The 18473-nt window shown below is 44.1% G+C and overlaps 1 protein-coding gene across 3 annotated transcripts in view; it reads right to left on the reverse strand.

Annotated features, from left to right (window-relative positions):
• RNF157 (ring finger protein 157) overlaps positions 1–13146 on the reverse strand; it is a 95168-nt gene extending 82022 nt beyond the window's left edge. For all 3 annotated transcript variants that reach the window (XM_066236625.1, XM_066236628.1, XM_066236627.1), the window contains exon 1: positions 12795–13146. In XM_066236625.1, the coding sequence (XP_066092722.1) occupies positions 12795–12882 (88 nt within the window). In that variant the 5' untranslated portion in view covers positions 12883–13146. The remainder of the gene's footprint in view (positions 1–12794) is intronic.
• Between the last annotated feature and the right edge of the window lie 5327 nt (positions 13147–18473).

The raw sequence follows: 18473 nt of genomic DNA on the forward strand, positions 1-18473 counted from the left end.
TGGTTGGTCCAAGCATGGGCCCCAATCGGGGTTTGCCTGGTAGATCCTAGTTAGGGCACATATGGGAGTCTGTTTATCTCTCCTCCTCATTTTACAAATTTCAGGAACCTATTTAGTTCTAGTTAAAGTATTAAACTGTGGCAGAACAAAATAATTCTTTATTAGGTAAGAAGTAACTTAAAAAAACTTTTTTTTAAGTTAGAGGAGGGGAGATAGTGAGAGTGAGGCAGACTCCTGCATGTGCCCTGACTGGGATCTACCTGGCAACCCTGTCTAGGGTTAATACTTGAGTACCAAGCTATTTTTAGCACCTGAGGCCAAAAGTTCCATATTTTTTAATCCCTCATTTCAAAATTAATATTAAATCAATGGTCCTAAAAGCTAAGAGAAACTTTTATAACTATTTGACAGGCAAAGACTTATTACCCATGATTAAAAAACTTCTTGGCATAGGATCAACCCACTTGACAAGCAAATGTGTACGCCAACATAACAAAAATGTGGAGAATGATGATGTTAGCTGCTCAGGACTCTGATGACCATTATGAATTTTTATAACAGGTTTACTTCTTAACACTTACACAAAATGAATTACTCCTATTTTTAATTTGCTCAAAGATGTAGCAGAAAATTTACTAGATTTATCAACTACTGAATTAAAATGAATTAAATGGTCTTTATAGCATGACTATTCCTTCCTGGACACAGAAAACAGGCCTAATGACTGTTATCAATGTAGATATCCCTTTCAAAAGATGGGCATTCGTGCATTAGAAACCACCACGTCAGCAAAGCCATACTTTTGCTGAACAAATGATCATGGGTTTTTAAAGATCTTAAAGAAGGATTTAATAACATGTATAGCTTCTAACTCAAAAATGATGAAGACCAAACCAAATGCAGACAAGTGCTATATAAATAGCTCTGTTAATGCAGAAATGCTACAGAAAAATGAACTCCCACCAAGTAATCTCTGTTACTTGAGATTAGTATTCATAGATTAACAAATAAAACAAGAGTAATGTCAGAGAAATGGTGCCGTAAGGAGCGATACCGATAAATCTCCCCAAAAATTCAACAAGATCTTCAACCAGAGACAGAAAAATCTATCCTTGGAGCCTCCAGCAGTTCCACACTAAACGCAAAGTACTATCAACAAAACCACCCTCAGATGCCATTAAGAAAAAGGAAATCAAATATCATGGATACAAAAGACAGAGAGGTAGCACAGATAGATGAGGAAAAATCTATGGAGAAAAAATTTAATATATTGGAAACCTTGGAGCTAAATGACAGAGAATTTAAAATAGAAATCCTAAAAATACTCAGAGATATACAAGAAAACACAGAGAGGCAATTTAGGGAGCTCAGAAAACAACTCAACGAACACAAAGAATATATTACCAAGGAAATTGAAACTATAAAAACAAATCAAACAGAGATGAAAAACTCAATTCACGAGCTGAAAAACGAGGTAACAAGCTTAGCTAATAGAACAGGCCAGATAGAAGGTAGGATTAGTAAAATAGAAGACAAGCAACTTGAGGCACAACAGAGGGAAGAAGAAAGAGACTCAAAATTTTTAAAAAATGAGAAAGCCCTACAGGAATTGTCTGACTCCATCAAAAAGAATAACATAAGAATAATAAGTATATCAGAGGGAAAAGAGAGAGAAAATGGAATGGAGAACATATTCAAACAAATAATAGATGAGAACTTCCCAAGCCTGTGGAAAGAACTAAAGCCTCAAATTCAAGAAGCAAACAGAACTCAGAGTTTTCTTAACCCCAACAAACCTATTCCAAGGCACATCATAATGAAATTGGCACAAACCAACAACAAAGAAAAAATTCTCAAGGCAGCCAGGGAAAAGGAACATATAAAGGAAGGCCCATTAGATTATCATCCGATTTCTCAACAGAAACTCTACAAGCTAGAAGAGAGTGGACCCCAATATTTAAAGTCCTGAAAGAGAGGAACTTTCAGCCAAGAATACTATACCCATCAAAGCTATCCTTCAAATATGAAGGAGAAATAAAAACATTCACAGATACAGAAAAGATGAGGGAATTTATCATCAGAAAACCCCCACTCCAGGATTTACTAAAGGGGGTTTTCCAACCAGATACAAAGAACAAAACAAAACCACAAGTAAAAGCTCCACCAAGAAAACAATAAAACCAAATTTAAACTGTGACAACAACAAAAAAAGGGGGCCTGACCAGGCGGTGGCGCAGTGGATTGAGCGTTGGACTGGGATGCGGAGGACCTAGATTCGAGACCCCGAGGTCGCCATCTTGAGCACGGGCTCATCTGGTTTGAGCAAAAGCTCACCAACTTGGACCCAAGGTCGCTGGTTTGAGTGAGGGGTTACTCAGTCTGCTGAAGGCCCGCAATCAAGGCACATATGAGAAAGCAATCAATTAACAACTAAGGTGTTGCAATGCGCAATGAAAAACTAATAATTGATGCTTCTCATCTCTCTTTGTTCCTGTCTGTCTGTCCCTGTCTATCCTTCTGACTCTCTCTCTGTCTCTGTAAAAAAAAACAAAACAAAAAAACAAAAAAAGGGGGTGGGGAGAGGACGGAAATTAACAGTAGCAAAGGATGATGGAGTACAGAAGTACTCACAAAATAGTGCATTACAATGAACAGGGTAGGAACCCTTTTCATTACTTAATGGTAACCATCCTTGAAAAAACCACCACAGAAGCACATGATTTAAAAAAGATAGCAACAGAGGAAAGAAGTATGGAATACAACCAAACAAAAACAAAGGCTAGAAAAACAAAAGAATCAAACAAGACACAAAACTGACAGAAAGCTATGGATAAAATGGCAATAGGGAACCCACAAGTATCAATAATTACACTAAATGTAAACAGATTAAACTCACCAATAAAAAGGCACAGAGTAGCAGAATGGATTAAAAAAAATCCAACTGAATGCTTCTGGGTTTTTGTTTTTTACCTACTGTGTTTCTTGTTTGCATACTCTAAGACCCTTGAATAAATCTTTGTCAGTTATTTCTAAAAAAAAAAAAAATCCAACTGTATGCTGCCTACAAAAAACTCATCTAAGCAACAAGGATAAAAACAAATTCAAAGTGAAAGGCTGGAAAACAATACTCCAAGCAAATAACATCCCAAAAAAAGCAGGAGTAGCAATACTCATATCTGATAATGCTGACTACAAGACAGCAAAAGTACTCAGAGACAAAAATGGTCATTTCATAATGATTAAGGGGACGCTGAATCAAGAAGACATAACAATTCTTAATATATATGCACCAAACCAAGGAGCACCAAAATATATAAGACAGCTACTTATTGACCTTAAAACAAAAACTGACAAAATACAATCATACTTGCCTGACCTGTGGTGGCGCAGTGGATAAAGCGTCAACCTGGAAACACTGAGGTTACAAGTTCAAAACACTGGCTAGCCTGGTCAAGGCACATATGGGAGCTTCCTGCTCCTCCCCCTTCTCTTTCTTTCACTATCTCCCCCCTCCTCTCTAAAATAAATAAATAAAAATTAAAAAAAAAATACAATCATACTTGGAGACTTTAATACACCGCTGACGGCTCTAGATCGGTCATCCAAACAGAGAATCAATAAAGATATATTGGCCTTAAACAAAACACTAGAGCACCTGGATATGATAGACATCTACAGGACATTTCATCCCAAAGCGACAGAGTATACATTTTTCTCTAGTGTACATGGATCATTCTCAAGAATTGACCATATGTTGGGCCACAAAAATAATATCAGCAAATTCAGAAAAATCAAAGTTGTACCAAGCATATTTTCTGATCATAAAGCCTTTAAACTAGAATTCAACTTCAAAAAAGAGGAAAAAAACCCCACAAAAATGTGGTAACTAAACAACATACTTTTAAAAAATGAATGGGTTAAAGAAGAAATAAGTGCAGAGATCAAAAGATATATACAGACAAATGAAAATGACAATACAACATATCAGAATCGATGGGATGCAGCAAAAGCAGTGATAAGAGGGAAGTTCATATCACTTCAGGCCTTTATGAACAAACAAGAGAGAGCCCAAGTGAACCACTTAACTTCACACCTTAAGGAACTGGAAAAAGAAGAACAAAGACAACCCAAAACCAGCCAAAGAAAGGAGATAATAAAAATCAGAGCAGAAATAAATAAAATAGAGAACAGAAAAACTATAAAAAAAATGAATAGAACAAGGAGCTGGTTCTTTGAAAAGATTAACAAAATTGACAAACCCTTGGCAAGACTTACCAAGGAAAAAAGAGAAAGGACTCATATAAACAAAATCCAAAATGAAAGAGGAGAAATCACCACAGATATCATAGTTATACAAAGAATTATTGTAGAATACTATGAAAAACTTTATGCCACTAAATTCAACAATCTAGAAGAAATGGATAAATTCCTAGAACAATACAATCTTCCTAGACTGAGTCAAGAAGAAGCAGAAAGCCTAAACAGACCAATTAGGGAAGAAATAGAAAAAAACTATTAAAAACCTCTCCAAAAATAAAAGTCCAGGCCCAGACAGTTATACTAGTGAATTCTATCAAACATTCAAAGAAGACTTGGTTCCTATTCTACTCAAAGTCTTCCAAAACATTGAAGAAGAAGCAATACTTCCAAACACATTTTATGAGGCCAACATAACCCTCATACCGAAACCGGGCAAGGACAGCACAAAAAAAGTAAACTACAGACTAATATCTCTAATGAATACAGATGCTAAAATACTAAACAAAATACTAGCAAATCAAATATAACAACATATTAAAAAAATAATACATCATGATCAAGTGGGATTCATCCCAGAATCTCAAGGATGGTTCAACATACGTAAAACAGTTAATGTAATACACCATATCAACAAAATAAAGAACAAAAACCACATGATCTTATCAATAGATGTAGAAAAGGCATTCGATAAAATACAACACAATTTTATGTTTAAGAATCTCAACAAAATGGGTATAGAAGGAAAATATCTCAACATGATAAAGGCCATATATGATAAACCATCAGCTAACATCATATTAAATGGCACAAAACTGAAGGCTTTCCCCCTTAAATCAGGAACAAGACAAGGTTGTCCACTCTCTCAACTCTTATTTAATGTGGTGCTAGAGGTTCTAGCCAGAGCAATCAGACAAGACAAAGAAAAGGCATCCATATTGGAAAAGAAGAAGTAAAGGTATCACTCTTTGCAAATGACATTATCCTATACATCGAAAACCCCAAAGAATCTACAAAAAGACTACTAGAAACAATAAGCCAATACAGTAAGGTCGCAGGATACAAAATTAACATACAAAAGTCTATAGCCTTTCTATATGCCAACAATGAAACATTTGAGAACAAACTCAAAAATATAATCCCCTTCACGATTGCAAAAAAAATAAATAAAATACCTAGGAATAAACATAACAAAGAATGTAAAGGACCTATATAACAAAAACTACAAAGCATTGTTAAGGGAAATCAAAAAAGATTCAATGAGATGAAAAAACATTCCTTGTTCTTGGATAGGAAGAATAAATATAATCAAAATGGCCATATTACCCAAAGCAATTTATAAATTTAATGCAATTCCCATCAAAATTCCTATGACATTTTTTAAAGAAATGGAACAAAAAATCATCAGATTGATATGGAATTATAAAAAACCCCAAATAGCCAAAGCAATCCTAAAGAAAAAGAATGAAGCTAGGGGCATTACAATACCTGACTTCAAACTATATTATAGAGCCACAACAATCAAAACAGCATGGTATTGGCAGAAAAATAGACACTCAGACCAATGGAACAGAATAGAAAGTCCAGAAATAAAACCACATATATATAGTCAAATAATTTTTGATAAAGGGGCCAACAACACACAATGGAGAAAAGAAAGCCTCTTCAACAAATGGTGCTGGGAAAACTGGAAAGCTACATGCAAAAGAATGAAACTGGACTACAGTTTGTCCCCTTGTACTAAAATTAATTCAAAATGGATCAAAGACCTAAATATAAGACCTGAAACAATAAAGGACATAGAAGAAGACATAGGTTCTAAACTCATGGACCTGGGTTTTAAAGAGCATTTTATGAATTTGACTCCAAAGGCAAGGGAAGTGAAGGCAAAAATAAATGAATGGGACTACATCAGACTAAGAAGCTTTTGCTCAGCAAGAGAAACTGACAACAAAATAAACAGACAGCCAACTAAATGGGAAATGATATTTTCAAACAACAGCTCAGATAAGGGCCTAATATCCAAAATATACAAAGAACTCATAAAACTCAACAACAAACAAACAAATAATCCAATAAAAAAATGGGAAGAGGACATGAACAGACACTTCTCCAGGAAGAAATACAAATGGCCAACAGATATATGAAAAAATGCTCATCTTCATTAGTTATTAGAGAAATGCAAATCAAAACTGCAGTGAGATACCACCTCACACCTGTTAGATTAGCTATTATTAGCAAGACAGGTAATAGCAAATGTTGGAGAGGCTGTGGAGAAAAAGGAACCCTCATTCACTGTTGGTGGGAATGTAAAGTAGCACAACCATTATGGAAGAAAGTATGGTGGTTTCCTCAAAAAACTGAAAATAGCCCTGGCTGGTTGGCTCAGCGGTAGAGTGTTGGCCTGGCGTGTGGGGGACCCAGGCTCGATTCCTGGCCAGGGCACATAGGAGAAGCGCCCATTTGCTTCTCCACCCCCCCTCCTTCCTCTCTGTCTCTCTCTTCCCCTCCCTCAGCCGAGGCTCCATTGGAGCAAAGATGGCCCAGGCGCTGGGGATGGCTCCTTGGCCTCTGCCCCAGGCACTAGAGTGGCTCTGGTCGCGGCAGAGCGACGCCCCGGAGGGGCAGAGCATCGCCCCCTGGTGGACAGAGCTTCGCCCCTGGTGGGCGTGCCGGGTGGATCCCGGTCGGGTGCATGCGGGAGTCTATCTGACTGTCTCTCCCCGTTTCCAGCTTCAGAAAAATACAAAAAAACAAACAAACAAACAAAAAACTGAAAATAGAACTACCTTCTGACCCAGCAATCCCTCTACTGGGTATATACCCCCAAAACTCAGAGACATCGATACGTAGAGACACATGCAGCCCCATGTTCATTGCAGCATTGTTCACAGTGGCCAAGACATGGAAACAACCAAAAAGCCCTTCAATAGAAGACTGGATAAAGAAGATGTGGCACATATACACTATGGAATACTACTCAGCCATAAGAAATGATGACATCGGATCATTTACAACAAAATGGTGGGATCTTGATAACATTATACAGAATGAAATAAGTAAATCAGAAAAAAACAAGAACTGCATTATTCCATACATAGGTGGGACATAAAAACGAGACTAAGAGCCCTGGCCGGTTGGCTCAGCGGTAGAGCGCCGGCCTAGCGTGCGGAGGACCCAGGTTCGATTCCCGGCCAGGGCACACAGGAGAAGCGCCCATTTGCTTCTCCACCCCTCCGCCGCGCTTTCCTCTCTGTCTCTCTCTTCCCCTCCCGTAGCCAAGGCTCCATTGGAGCAAAGATGGCCCGGGCGCTGGGGATGGCTCTGTGGCCTCTGCCTCAGGTGCTATTGTGGCTCTGGTCGCAACATGGCGACGCCCAGGATGGGCAGAGCATCGCCCCCTGGTGGGCAGAGCGTCGCCCCTGGTGGGCGTGCCGGGTGGATCCCAGTCGGGCGCATGCGGGAGTCTGTCTGACTGTCTCTCCCTGTTTCCAGCTTCAGAAAAAAATGGAAAAAAAAAAACAAAAACGAGACTAAGAGACATTTACAAGAGTATGGTGGTTAGGGGGGGGGGCACAAAGTAAACTAGATAGAAGGTGACGGAGGACAATCTGCCTTTGGGTGATGGGTATGCAACATAATTGATCGACAAGATAACCTGGACATGTTTTCTTTGAACATATGTACTCTGATTTATTGATGTCACCCTAGTAAAACTAATTAAAAAAATCACCTAAGAACATATGTGAAACATTAATCATTGCTACCTTGTTTGCAATAGTGAAAGATTGAATAAAAAATAATAGCACGTGCATAAAAAGGAATATTATACTGTTGTGTAAAAAGAGCCAAAAGTCGGGCCTGTGATGGCACAATGCATAAAAGCTTAACCTGGAATGCTGAGGTCACCAGTTTGAAACCTCAGGCTTGCCCAGTCAAGGCACATACGAGAAGCAACTATTACAAGTTGATGCTTCCCGCTCCTCCCCCTGCCTTTCTCTCTCCTCTCTCTAAAATCAATAAATAAAATCTTAAAAATAAAAAAGGAACCAAAAACACACCTCTCCCATATGGAGATAATACATTGCTCACAAAAATGATGGGATATTTCAAAATGAATGTGAAGCGATAAAAAAAAGCATTTAATTTTTTTTATTAAACAGGAACATCAGAAAAGCAAACAAGTTGTTCGATTATGCAAATGAGATGCAAAACCAACTTTTATCTCATTGGTGAAAATATGCACTATACCAAAGGCTGAAAGTACTGGAGTATCTGCACATTCATATTCATTTTGAAATATCTCCTAATTTTTGTGAGCAGTATGTAAAAATATCTCCAATTTTTTTTTTTTTTTTGTATTTTTCCGAAGCTGGAAATGGGGAGGCAGTCAGACAGACTCCAGCATGAGCCCGACCAGGATCCACCCAGCATGCCCACCAGGGGGCGATGCTCTGCCCATCTTGGGGCGTTGCTCTGCCGCAATCAGAGCCATTCTAGCGCCTGAGGCAGAAGCCACAGAGCCATCCTCAGGGCCTGGGCAAACTTTGCTCCAGTGGAGCCTTGGCTGCGGGAGGGGAAGAGAGAAACAGAGAAGAAGGAGAGGGGGAGGGGTGGAGAAGCAGATGGGCGCTTCTCCTGTGTGTCCTGGCCAGGAATCGAACCCAGGACTCCTGCACGCCAGGCCGACGCTCTACCACTGAGCCAACCGGCCAGGTCTCTCCAATATATCTTAAAGTTAAAAACACAAGGTATAGAGCAGTCTACGTAGCGTGCTTTGCTTATATGTACACAGGAAGTTCTGGAAGAAATTGGAAGCGGTTACATAAGGATGGGAGGTGTGGGGGGGAGTTGGAGACATGGGTGGCTGGATAATCTCATTGAGAACAAGATTTTCATGCGATGCCTTTTCATCCTTTTAAACTTCAAACTATGTGACTACATTAGTTATTCCAAAAAATAAGTAATTCTAGCCTGACCAGGCGGTGGCGCAGTGGATGGAGCATCGGACTGGGATGCGGAGGACCCAGGTTCGAGACCCCGAGGTCGCCAGCTTGAGTGCGGGTTCATCCGGTTTGAGCAAAGCTCACCAACTTGGACCCAAGGCCCCTGGATTAAGCAAGGGGTCACTCGCACTCGGTCTGCTGAAGGCCCGTGGTCAAGGCACATATGAGAAAGCAATCAATGAACAACTAAGGTGTCACAACAAAAAACTGATAATTGATGCTTCTCATCTCTCTCCTTTCCTGTCTGTCCCTAGCTATCCCTCTCTCTGACTCTCCCTCTGTCTCTGTAAATAAATAAATAAAAACTCTCTAAAAAAAAAAAAGTAATTCTAAACAATTTAGCCTATTTTATTTTCACCTATCTCTATAAAAGAAAAAGCTACAAATCCAAGTCCCCATATGAAATCAGCTGTTATCAATAATTTTTCAATGTTTCCAGCTCAATGTACATACAAAACTAAGGATTTCCTTTACAAATACAAAAAAATGAAAGGCAACTTCTGTTGGGGACTGTGACTGTCATTACAGGGACAGAAGATGGTGTTGTTTTCTGAAACAGTCATTCCATTCCACAGGCAACAGGGTTATAGGAATGTCGAGAAAGCTGACTCTACCATCCGCTTCGTTCTGTCCCAGTCCTCAAGATAAGGAGACCTCAAACTCAACCCAGTTTGATTCCTCAACTGGGACAGGACTCTGAGTTTTGTTTCAGTTCTGACGCAGAATAGCCTAGTTCAAAATCTAATTCCTTGTGAAAGGCAGAAGTTGACAGTTTATTGAGAAGAGCACTACGTCCTGGGTCACAATAGCCAAACCAATTCATTCCTCTGGGCCTCCATTTTCTTACCGGTGAAATGAGTGGATCTTAGGCCAAATTCTTCCAAAGATTCCTTGCAGATCTAAATACTATAATCCCATAAAGACCCAGGTCTATTTTAAGATCAGATGAAGAGTGAGAGATGCTGCTAGACTCATGTATATATGCAACTTCACACAGACTTCCAAGTATGCAAAGCTTTGCTGGATGAAACATGAATGTTTTGATTTCTATTTTCTTTCTTTCTTTCTTTCTTTTTAAATGTATTTGTTTGATTTTATTTACTTTTTAAATTTATTGATTTTAGAGAGAGAAAAGGAAGAAGGAAAAAGAAACATAGATGCATTGTTGTTCCACTTATTTGTGTATTCCTTAGTTAATTTTTTTTTAAATGAGAGAGAAAGAAACACAGACAGACAGGGACAGACAGACAGGAAGGGAGAGACTCATCGTTGCAGCACCTTAATTGTTTATTAATTGCTTTCTCTTATGTGCCTTAGCCAGGGGCTCCAGCCAAGCCAGTGACCCCTTGCTCAAGATAGTGACCTTGGGCTAAGCCAGCAACCTTGGGCTTCAAGCCAGTGACCTTTGGGCTCAAGCCAGCGACCATGGGGTCATGTCTATGACCCCACACTCAAGCCAGCAACCCTGTGCTCAATCTGGTGAGCCTGCACTCATGCCAGCGACCTCAGGGTTTCGAGCCTAGGTCCTCAGCATCCCAGGCCAACGCTCTTTCTACTGCGCCACCACCTGGTCAAGCCAGTGGTTGATTCTTGTATATGCCCTGACTGGGGATCGAACCTGCAACCTTGGTATAATAGGGCGACACCCAACTGACCCCGCCAGGACCAATTTCCATTTGTGTTTTACCTTCACCATAAATAATTTGGTCTGCTTGATGCAAAGACTTCTCTCATACAAAATTTCTGATTAAAAATGAGTAACAACTAGGTAAAACTTTAAAAAATTGGTAGAGTAGAGAGAATTATTTAAGACTATAGGTTTTGAGTGGGTTGGGTAAGAAAAGTTTTACTTTGATCCATTATCCTTTCATTATCATCATCCAAGATTCAATATCCTTTGGGGAACAGCCTTCCAGTGAATTACCTAGGCTAGATCCCACCTGAGAAGGAGGCGTGGATGCTCTGTGGCAGGCAAACTCAACTGAAAACTCCAAGCTCAGCAAAACATTCTCCATATCTTGATTAATAGAAGCTAAGTGAGACCTGACTGAATAGCTCAGTTGGTTAGAGCTTCATCCCAAAGCACAGAGGTTGCTGGTTTGTATATGGGTCAGGACACATTCAGGAGCCGATTGATGTTCCTGTCCGTCTTTCTTTCTCCCTTCCTTTCTCCTAAAATTAGTAAATAAAAATTGGGGGGGGGGGGAAGCTAAGTGATTTCAGAAAAAAAAATTAACAAATACGTGTGCTTATTTTCATCTATGAAAAAACAAAACACATGCTTCCTTGGGCACTGGTTTCATATAGTCATAATTAGCTAGACTTCGATTAAAACACAGATGATCCACAGCTTTATCTCAGTCTGTTCTAAAACATCTCTTAAGCATATTCATCTCTGCAAGGATTCATTCTTTGGCAGAGAAACACAGCTCTGGCAGACACTCTGCAGGGGTGCAGGTTCATTGTCTGGCCCAGCTTTCACCTGGCACAAAGCGGACACTGCTGAGAAACCGGTTCATCTCATTAATACTGAATGTCTTTATTGCACTGTCCAATTCTGACACCTCTCCAAAATCACCAAAAGCCTCATCAGGTCCTAAGCCGAAGAGAAGATGGTAGTCATGGGTCCTCAGAAGTCTTGAGAAAAGCAAATGAAAACCAAAGAGCAGAGAGTTTGGTCATGCCCCGGCAGCTCAGAATTGGTTGATGCTCAATCTGCTTGTAAGACCCTCTGTAAAAATCCTCCTCCATCTCCAATGCCTATGCCCCAACCCAGGCGCTGGAGACATTTATCTTTCTACTGATTCTGAAAACAAACACAATTCTTCTACCCATTTTAAATACCTGTGCCCTGTTTCAGGGCTGTCCACATTCCAAAATCCAGGCTTGCTGCTACTCTGGCAAAGGGACAGCCCGGGGTGACTAATATTTCGATTCCCAAACATTTTTGTTAAATACTTTCTTTTCCTTCTGACAGCTTCTTCAAAAGCATGAACACTGAAAATGCATTTTTGGCCTCCATCCCCCAGCAGGTGATGGGAGCTGTCCCCCTAACCCCCACCCCGAACCAAATTCAAACCTGCGCGTGTCCCTCTCCGGGGCCTGGATGCTTCTTCAACCAGGGCCAGCACCTAGTACAGGTGCCTGTTTCAGATGCCAAGCCCGCCTCCCTCAGCCCTCAGCTCCCCAGGAGAACGAGGGCCCCGAGCGGGAAGGAAGGGGACTTAGCGCTGCGGCCAGCGGACCCGCCTGCGCCATGGGCACCCCGCCCCTCCGCAGCCGCAGTCTCCCGGGCACATGTCCCTGTCACAGGACAGCTTGAGCGCAGACGGCTCACGTCCTCGGGCAGACGGATGGCCACCGCGGCGACCCCGCCAGGGCCCCTCGAGCGCTCCTGCACGCCTCCCGCACGACCTCCCTCCCTCCAAGACCGCTCTGCAGCAACGTGGGCCGCTCGGTCCGCAGGACCCCCGGCTTCCCCTCCCAGCAGCGTCGCGATCTCCTCCCCTGCCCGGGGGCGCCCGCCCTCACCGGACTTGGGCGGGTAGCGGTACACGGAATTGGACGGGATGTCCACCTCCTCCACGCCCGCGTGCTGTCGGCTGGTCAGGGCGCCCATGGTCGCTGCGCCGGCGCTGCCCTAGGAGTCTCGCCGCGGCCGCTAGCCCCGCGCTCGGAGCGGTGGTCAGCTGCCCGGGGCGGCCGGCTCGGCCTCGGCCTTGGCGCTGCGGCTCTGGCGGCGGGGAGCCCCCGGCGCACCGCGCACCATCTTCCGCAGGGCCCCGCCGCGGCGCCTCTGCGAGGGGGGCTGCGGGTGGGCCGGGGGCGCCACCGCCTCAGGCTCGTGATGTCAGCGGCGGCTCCGCGCGGGGACCGCGGCGGCCACGACCAATGGCGCGGCGGGGCGGGAGCGGCCGCGCGGCTCCAGCCAATGGGCGACGGGATACGCCGGAGCGGCGGCCGGCTTGCGGCCGGGGCGGAGGCCATGGCCAAAGGCTCATGGTTCGGCGGAACCTGCTCATCCCGGCTCGGATTACTGCTCCGCGCAGGAGGCCCGGCCGAGTTCGCTCCACATTGTCCCCAAAACTGAGGCAACCCGAGGCTTCCCTGCGGGGAGGCAGCTCTCTGTAGCCCCAACTCGGCATCTGCGAAGGCGGTGGTCCTAACTCCCAGGAGGGGCACCCACAGAGGGTTACGTGTCGTTGGCATCCCCCCCTCCCCCCCACACACACACACTGCGCGCCTCAACCGCCAAGTGCTCTGTTAAACCTATTTTCCAGCGGTGGGGAAGTGAGTCAGTGCTGGTGACTCGCTAGGAAGATATCCCCATCCCTCTCGCATAGCATCTTTCAAATCGCTGAACTCTACAGATGCTGTTTATGGGGTCCCTTGGCCCAGTTCATGAAGCGCTGAACTTAGGAGAGCATCAGCCCAAGATACGATCTAGACAGTCAACCTTCGATTGCACCTTTTGGAAACTGCAAAGACCTGGTTCCAAGAGAGTCAACCCATGGCAATGCAGGCCGAGGGGGTGGGGAGGCTTCTCCTGATAAAAACCCACACTAAACAGTGTGGAGCTTGTACAGACAGAAGACATCATTCCAAAGCTTAATTACAGACACCTCTGTTTTAAACCTTTTATTTTGTCTGTAGGTCTGGTATTTTGTTTTGGTTCTTTTTTCCCTCTGAGACAGGGGATTGATCAGCAAAAATTTCAGCTGCTAGAACATGACCTCACAACTCTTTTTTTTTATTCATTTTAGAGGAGAGAGAGAGAGAGAGAGAGAGAGGAGAAGCAGGAAGCATCAACTCCCATATGTGCCTTGACCAGGCAAGCCCAGGGTTTTGAATCGGCGACCTCAGCATTCCAGGTCGACGCTTTACTGCGCCACCACAGGTCAGGCCAACTTCACAGCTCTTCAACAAGATTTAACATACAGTTTGGAGTGTCTGGTCCCCTTGATTGAGTTTGGAATGCCATTTTATAGAGTCTCACCTTTTCCTGATATTTTCCATTTTCCATTGCACTCTTTCCAGCAGTAGCCAACAGACCTGGAGCTAATAATACCTACACCATTGGTTTTCTCCAGGGACCCAGGATGGCAGGAATCTCTGGTCTTATTTTAGAGACAGACAGGAGGTGGGAGCAGGAGAGAGATGAGAAGCACCAACTCTAGTTGTGTCTCTTGAGTTGTTCACTGACTGCTTCTCATACAGGCCTTGGTTGGGGCGGGGGGGGGGGGGGGGGCTCCAACCCAGCCAGTGACCCTGGGCTTCTAGCCAGAGACCTTTGTACTCTAACCAGAGACCTTGGGATCATGTCCAGTCCATACTCTAGCCAGCGACCTCAGGGTTTTGAACCCCAGCCTTCAGCATCCCAGGATGACGCTCTATCCACAGCACTACCACCAGTCAGGTGTCTCTGGTCATTTATCAGTCAGGTGTCTCTGGTCATTTATATTGACTGACAGCGAGGAGGCTGAGTTGCCGGGTAAGTCCGTGGCTCAGAAAGGCCATTAGGTTGGCTCTCCCAAGCACCAGAGCTCTCCGGCAGAGTTCAGAACCTTCCTTCTAGCTCCTGGCCTCAACCACTAGAAAGCTTCCAGACATACCTTTGGGTGGGAACTGGTGTCCTCCTGATACACCTTTCACCACATATAGGTCTACCTGTAATTATTGGGTAAAGGTAAATTACAAGTCATGAATAGAACTGCCTCAAAATAGGTCTGGGCTCTATTCAGAAGCCTTTGTTCTTCCTGCTGTCAACACTTTATAAGGGGGTACATCTCCTTAGGGGTTTATCTATGTCTAATGGTTTCTTCTTCCCAGCCAGAGCCAGGCAGGGTTTCGGGTCAGTCAGGCAGCTCAGTCTCGTTGCTCCCGAGGGTCTGTTCCAGTCCCACCTCAGCCTGCTCTGAGCCTGGGAAACAGGTTCATTCCCCATCTCAGCTAACAGTCTCCCAGGCCTATAACTAGGTTTCTCTGGCCACAAATCAGTCATGAATCAATGCTTGGGACAGTAAAGAAAAACAAGACATGGCATAATAACATTAACAGACATTTATCGAGCACTGTCTAGGTTCCAGGCCCTATTTTTAAAGCTTTACACATACTTACGTATGCTACCCTCACAGCAACTCTATGAAGTACGTGCACCCCCACTTATAGTTGAAGAAACTGAGGCAGAGAAAAAGCACTGGGTTTTGTGCTGGACAAATCAGCACCCTAACCACTGTGTACCTTCCAACTCAGGTCTGAGAATCAAGTATCAATCTATAAACTAGTCTGGCCCTTGCTGGCTACTGCAGAGGAGCAATAATTGAATGCAGTTTCTGTTAAAGAAAAGGAAGGCTAGCCAGCTGCCTAGGGCCATGAAGCAGAAGAAAAAGCCATAGGGGATAGTTCAGGGAAAATTCTAGATCAAAGAGACTTTTCGTGAACTAATTGAGTTAAGAGTCCCATTTTTTACCATGTGATCACATGGTGTTACAGCTTGTGAAAAAAAGAACATCAGCCAGTGTCCAGGGCAAAGGACAGATAAGCAGCCAAACCCTTGGAGCAGCCCCTTCGGCTGCCAGTCCTGCATTCCTTTCGGGTCCTCAGAGCCGCTTGGCTCCCTTGTCAGAGATCTGGGCCAGGGAGAAGGCCCAAGGGAGCAGACAGCACAGATGAGAGGAAAATACCCAGAAGTGACTGCTGTAGAGAGAACTATAAAAACGTCTTTCTCGACACCTTAGTTGTTCATTGATTGCTTTCTCATATGTGCCTTGACCACGGGCCTTCAGCAGACTGAGTAACCCCTTGCTCGAGCCAGCAACCTTGGGTCCAAGCTGGTGAGTCTTGCTCAAACCAGATGAGCCCACGCTCAAGCTGGCCACCTTGGGGTCTCGAACCTGGGTCCTTCCGCATCCCAGTCCAATGCTCTATCCACTGCGCCACCACCTGGTCAGGCAGTTGAGTCTTGTATGTGCCCTGATGCAGGCTCAAACTCCCAACCTTAAGATATCAGGATGATGCTCTAACCAACTGAGCTACCTGGCCAGGGCCAAAATGCTTTTAACTTGGAGAGAAAAAAGTCTGGGGATGGTCACACAGTGTGCATAGGGAAATGACATGCAAATACTATGCATCCTTTGTGTAACTAATCTGACAGCATCCTATGCATTCCCAGGCTATGGATGCAGCCCTTGGAAGAATTCCAGCAGAGAGCACCTAGAGTTCAAGGGTCTCCGGAGTTCTCTCCAGGCATCCATGGAAGGCAGGGAGGTAAAAGCCATGTAGTTCATCAGGTCCGAGCCCTTCTCAACCTTGGGTCTAAGGAAGAGGGGAGAAAGGAGAAACGTGTGGGGGAAGCACATGGATGAGTAGTTTCCAGGTCAGCTGATCCCTTTGGGCTTTTAATTTTGCTCATTTTGGCTGTCCTGGTTTCAGCTCACCTTTGTAATATATCCACTTAATTCAATGATTCACACAGATTTCTTTAACAGGAAGGAGAGGGAGCCTGCCTGTGGAACGCTGACAGCCACTGCCTCATGTGTCTGCAGCACAGCATCCGAGAGGCAGCCGAGCAGGAGGGCCTGGGGACTGGAAGGAGTGAGGTCAGGCTTCTTGTTGGCTGTTTGCTTGGCCAGTCTGCTCCTATGAGGAGACAGGAAGATTGGAATCCTGGCTGTTCTGAGTAAGCACAGGGTCTCTCCAAAAGATAGGGCTCAATTAGCAACCCAGGGTCCCTGATCCCTCTCTTTAGTCCCTAGACCAAGGGTCCCCAAACTACGGCCCGCGGGCCACATGCGGCCCCCTGAGGCCATTTACCCGGCCCCCGCTGCACTTCTGAAAGGGGCACCTCTTTCATTGGTGGTCAGTGAGAGGAGCATAGTTCCCATTGAAATACTGATCAATTTGTTGATTTAAATTTACTTGTTCTTTATTTTAAATATTGTATTTGTTCCTGTTTTGTTTTTTTACTTTAAAATAAGATATGTGCAGTGTGCATAGGGATTTGTTCATAGTTTTTTTTATAGTCCGGCCCTCCAATGGTCTGAGGGATAGTGAACTGGCCCCTTGTGTAAAAAGTTTGGGGACCCCTGCCCTAGACTATGGCTTCAGCAGATTAAAGCTAAACCCACTCACAGAAATTTCGCATCCTACTCCAGATCAGTGGGCTAGGCTGACATCCTGGTGACAAAGGAGCCCAGTGCTTAATATTTGGGGACCCTGGAACCAGTTCCTCTGGCAACCTATGGGTCTGCTGAGGAAAACGGCCTTTTGTCCTTTAGGAAATCAGCAATCGGGCTTTAAGATTTTGCATCTTGCCAAATGTGAATGCCTCATTGTTAATTTCCACCTCAGCTGTATGCCCTTAACAAAGGAGAACTGTTCAGACAGCTGCAAACTTCAGTTGGGTTTGTAGCTTCCTAATCTACTTTTCAAGTTAAGACCCAAATGAAAGACAATGTTTATACTGCCCAGCGTGGCTGGACCCCTGGCAAGGAGCATAAGTGCCCAGGGGGGTAACCCTGAAGTTGGCATTCACTCTCAGTGTCAAGCAGGTGCCTCACATTTTTAATTCTATTTGAGGACTAGTTTAAAGAATTACAGGCGGTGGCGCAGTGGATAGAGCGTTGGACTGGGATGCGGAGGACCCAGGTTCGAGACCCTGAGCTCGCTAGCTTGAGCGCGGGCTCATCTGGTTTGAGCAAAAGCTCACCAGCTTGAACCCAAGGTCGCTGGCTCCAGCAAGGGGTTGCTCAGTCTGCTGAAGGCCCGCGGTCAAGGCACATATGAGAAAGCAATCAATGAACAATTAAGGTGTTGCAACGCGCAATGAAAAACTAATGATTGATGTTTCTCATCTCTCTCCGTTCCTGTCTGTCTGTCCCTGTCTATCCCTCTCTCTGACTCACTCTCTGTCTCTGTAAAAAATAAATAAATAAAATTAAAAAAAAAAAAGAATTAGTCCATTCTCTTTGCCTTAGTTTAGTCCTAGGTCATTCCTAGCAAGTCCAGAGCCTATAAGCTCCTTTCTGTGTATATAGTCACTTCTGCCTTCACTTATTCTGCCATTTTGGGGTCTGAGCTCAGCCTACATTCTGCATGATAAAGTCAGTGTGAAAATGCACCGCTAACATTTCAGCCCTAGAGGCACAGATCAGTTGCCTCTCTGCCCTCCTCAGGTAAACACACCAGGCAGGCAAAAAGCCCAGCATCTCC

Source organism: Saccopteryx bilineata, chromosome 6 (assembly GCF_036850765.1).
Source record: "Saccopteryx bilineata isolate mSacBil1 chromosome 6, mSacBil1_pri_phased_curated, whole genome shotgun sequence".
In the NCBI taxonomy this organism is placed as follows: domain Eukaryota; kingdom Metazoa; phylum Chordata; class Mammalia; order Chiroptera; family Emballonuridae; genus Saccopteryx; species Saccopteryx bilineata.